The following is a 2123-nucleotide window of genomic DNA, read 5'->3' on the forward strand; positions in this document are numbered from 1 at the left end:
TTTACAATTAAACTTATACATACATGCTTAACACTATGGAGACCGTTTATGTCTATTTACAAATTTTCAATTAGGCATCGATTTTTACAAATCAATTTTTTAATAATTACAAAACTTATAACTATTCCTTATATTACTTATACTAACTATAACTATATGTTTATGTAAATATATGTACAATATTTAAAAAACATAATTTTTTAAGTCCTATTTCTATTATTTACAAGTACAGCAATTTCTTTGCAAAACTGCAGGAACAGTTTTCTGCTATTTTCTTCTTCTAATAGTTTTGGTAATATATTTTTGCTCAGTTTTATTCCCAATTGACACTCGACACGCAGTCTCTCGTAAGCCAGGGCTGGGCAGTCCAGGAGGACGTGGAGGACAGATTCCGAACACTCAGGGTCGCAGACGCACGATGGACTCTCCTTGCACTTGAAGCGGTACAAGTACTCGGAGAATCCGCCGTGCCCCGTCAACACCTGAGTGACAAACCTGTCCACCTTTATTTTACCTATGATCCTGTGTGCGGCCGTCGCGTCAGGGAAGAAGACCCTGGTGACGCCAGCCGTTTCGCCGGCCCGATACCGCTGGTTCCATTCATCAAGCGACTGCATGCGAATGCTCCGCTTGATGAACGAAACCGGGCAGCTGTCGTAGTCAAACGCGCGTTTGGACTTCAGCGCAGCCTCCTTGGCCAGATGGTCGGCACGCTCGTTCCCCTCTAGCCCTGCGTGGGCTTTGATCCAGAACAATTCTATATGTTTGTCCTGGAGCAGAGCCCTTCGCAGGTGTTCCCTTGCCTCTACGGCCAGGGGATGGAGGGCTTTTGGATTCTTGAGTGTGAGCAGTGCCGACAGGGAGTCAGAGTATATCCCGACTGATCCGGCCAAGTTGTCTGCGGCCATCCGCGCCGCCCGGCATATCGCCAAGAGTTCCGCCTGGTACACCGTGCAATAGGACGGCAAAGCAAGCTTGAGGGTTCTAGCTTCGGCGGCGCCAGTCCATACGGACAGGGCTGCCCCCACCTTGCCCTCAATCTTGCTGCCGTCCGTAAAGATGTTAACTTCGTGTTCGCTATTTGCAATGAACTGTTCTCGGTCGACCAGGCACTTGAACTCGAGGTCGACATGACAGGCGGGATGCGGAGACCGCAGAGCCGAGGACATCCGCTCCACCTCCCGATCCCCTATCACCCGCTGGGGCACCCCCCTCCGCGCCTCGTATAAAGTCGCCGCTTCGCGAACGCGGAGGTCGAGGGGGAGTATTCCAGCGAGCAACAGTGCGGAGTTCAGGGAGGTGGTTCGGTATGCCCTGCAAAGCTTCTGTGCGAAGCCCCGTTGGACCACGTTCAGCTGTTTGCGTATACCGAGCTTAGACACGGCCGGCGACCAGACGGCGGCCGCATACAAGATCACAGGTTCGACCACCGCTCTGTAAATAGTGCGGATCACTTCAGGATGGAGACCCCAGCTGGCCCTAGCCGCTCGGGCCAGCTGGTGGTAGAAGGCGACCGCGCGTTTGCAGACGTTCGCGACGTGGGCGTTGAAGGTTAGTTTATGGTCTATGACGACCCCCAGCAGCTTGATTTCGCTCAACAAGACAACGTCGATCCCGCCCATGCGAAGACGTGGGGTGTCATACTTCAGTTTGCGCGTCACAAGCATAGCATTGGTCTTGTGAGGCGCAAACCGAAGTTTATTTGACTGGCCCCACGCCCTCACGCGTTCGAGGGCGGCATTGGCTCGCCGTTCGATCTCGAGGGCCGTCTCACCCTCAAACAGCAACACCACATCGTCGGCGAAGGCCTGCGCGTAGTCGCCTTTGGCCTCCATCTCCTGGAGCAGTGGATCCAGGAGCAGGTTCCACAATATCGGCCCACCGATAGACCCCTGCACGCAGCCCTTCCCAGTATCTCTCATGTGCTCCTCCCCCAAGTACCAATGGGTAATACAACGTAGATCGACGAAAAAACAGTCAAGTAAATACGCATTATCAAAGATTACTCCAAAAGTTGTATCAGATCTCGATGATATTTAAACGATAAACATCGGATTTCGATTAAATTAAAAATTATCAAAATCGGTTCACCCAGTAAAAAGTTGCAGATTTTCGAGCGTTTC

The 2123-nt window shown here is 51.3% G+C and overlaps 1 protein-coding gene across 1 annotated transcript; it reads right to left on the minus strand.

Moving 5' to 3' along the window:
* Positions 1–200: 200 nt before the first annotated feature.
* LOC123660556 lies at positions 201–1922 on the minus strand. The gene has a single exon (XM_045595613.1). The coding sequence runs from the start codon at positions 1920–1922 to the stop codon at positions 201–203; it is 1722 nt and encodes a 573-aa protein (XP_045451569.1).
* Between the last annotated feature and the right edge of the window lie 201 nt (positions 1923–2123).

This window comes from Melitaea cinxia, chromosome 15 (assembly GCF_905220565.1).
Source record: "Melitaea cinxia chromosome 15, ilMelCinx1.1, whole genome shotgun sequence".
In the NCBI taxonomy this organism is placed as follows: domain Eukaryota; kingdom Metazoa; phylum Arthropoda; class Insecta; order Lepidoptera; family Nymphalidae; genus Melitaea; species Melitaea cinxia.

Coding starts and splice junctions, on each gene's coding strand:
- LOC123660556 (XM_045595613.1), bottom strand. CDS start 1,922: ATGAGAGATACTGGGAAGGGCTGCGTGCAGGGGTCTATCGGTGGGCCG.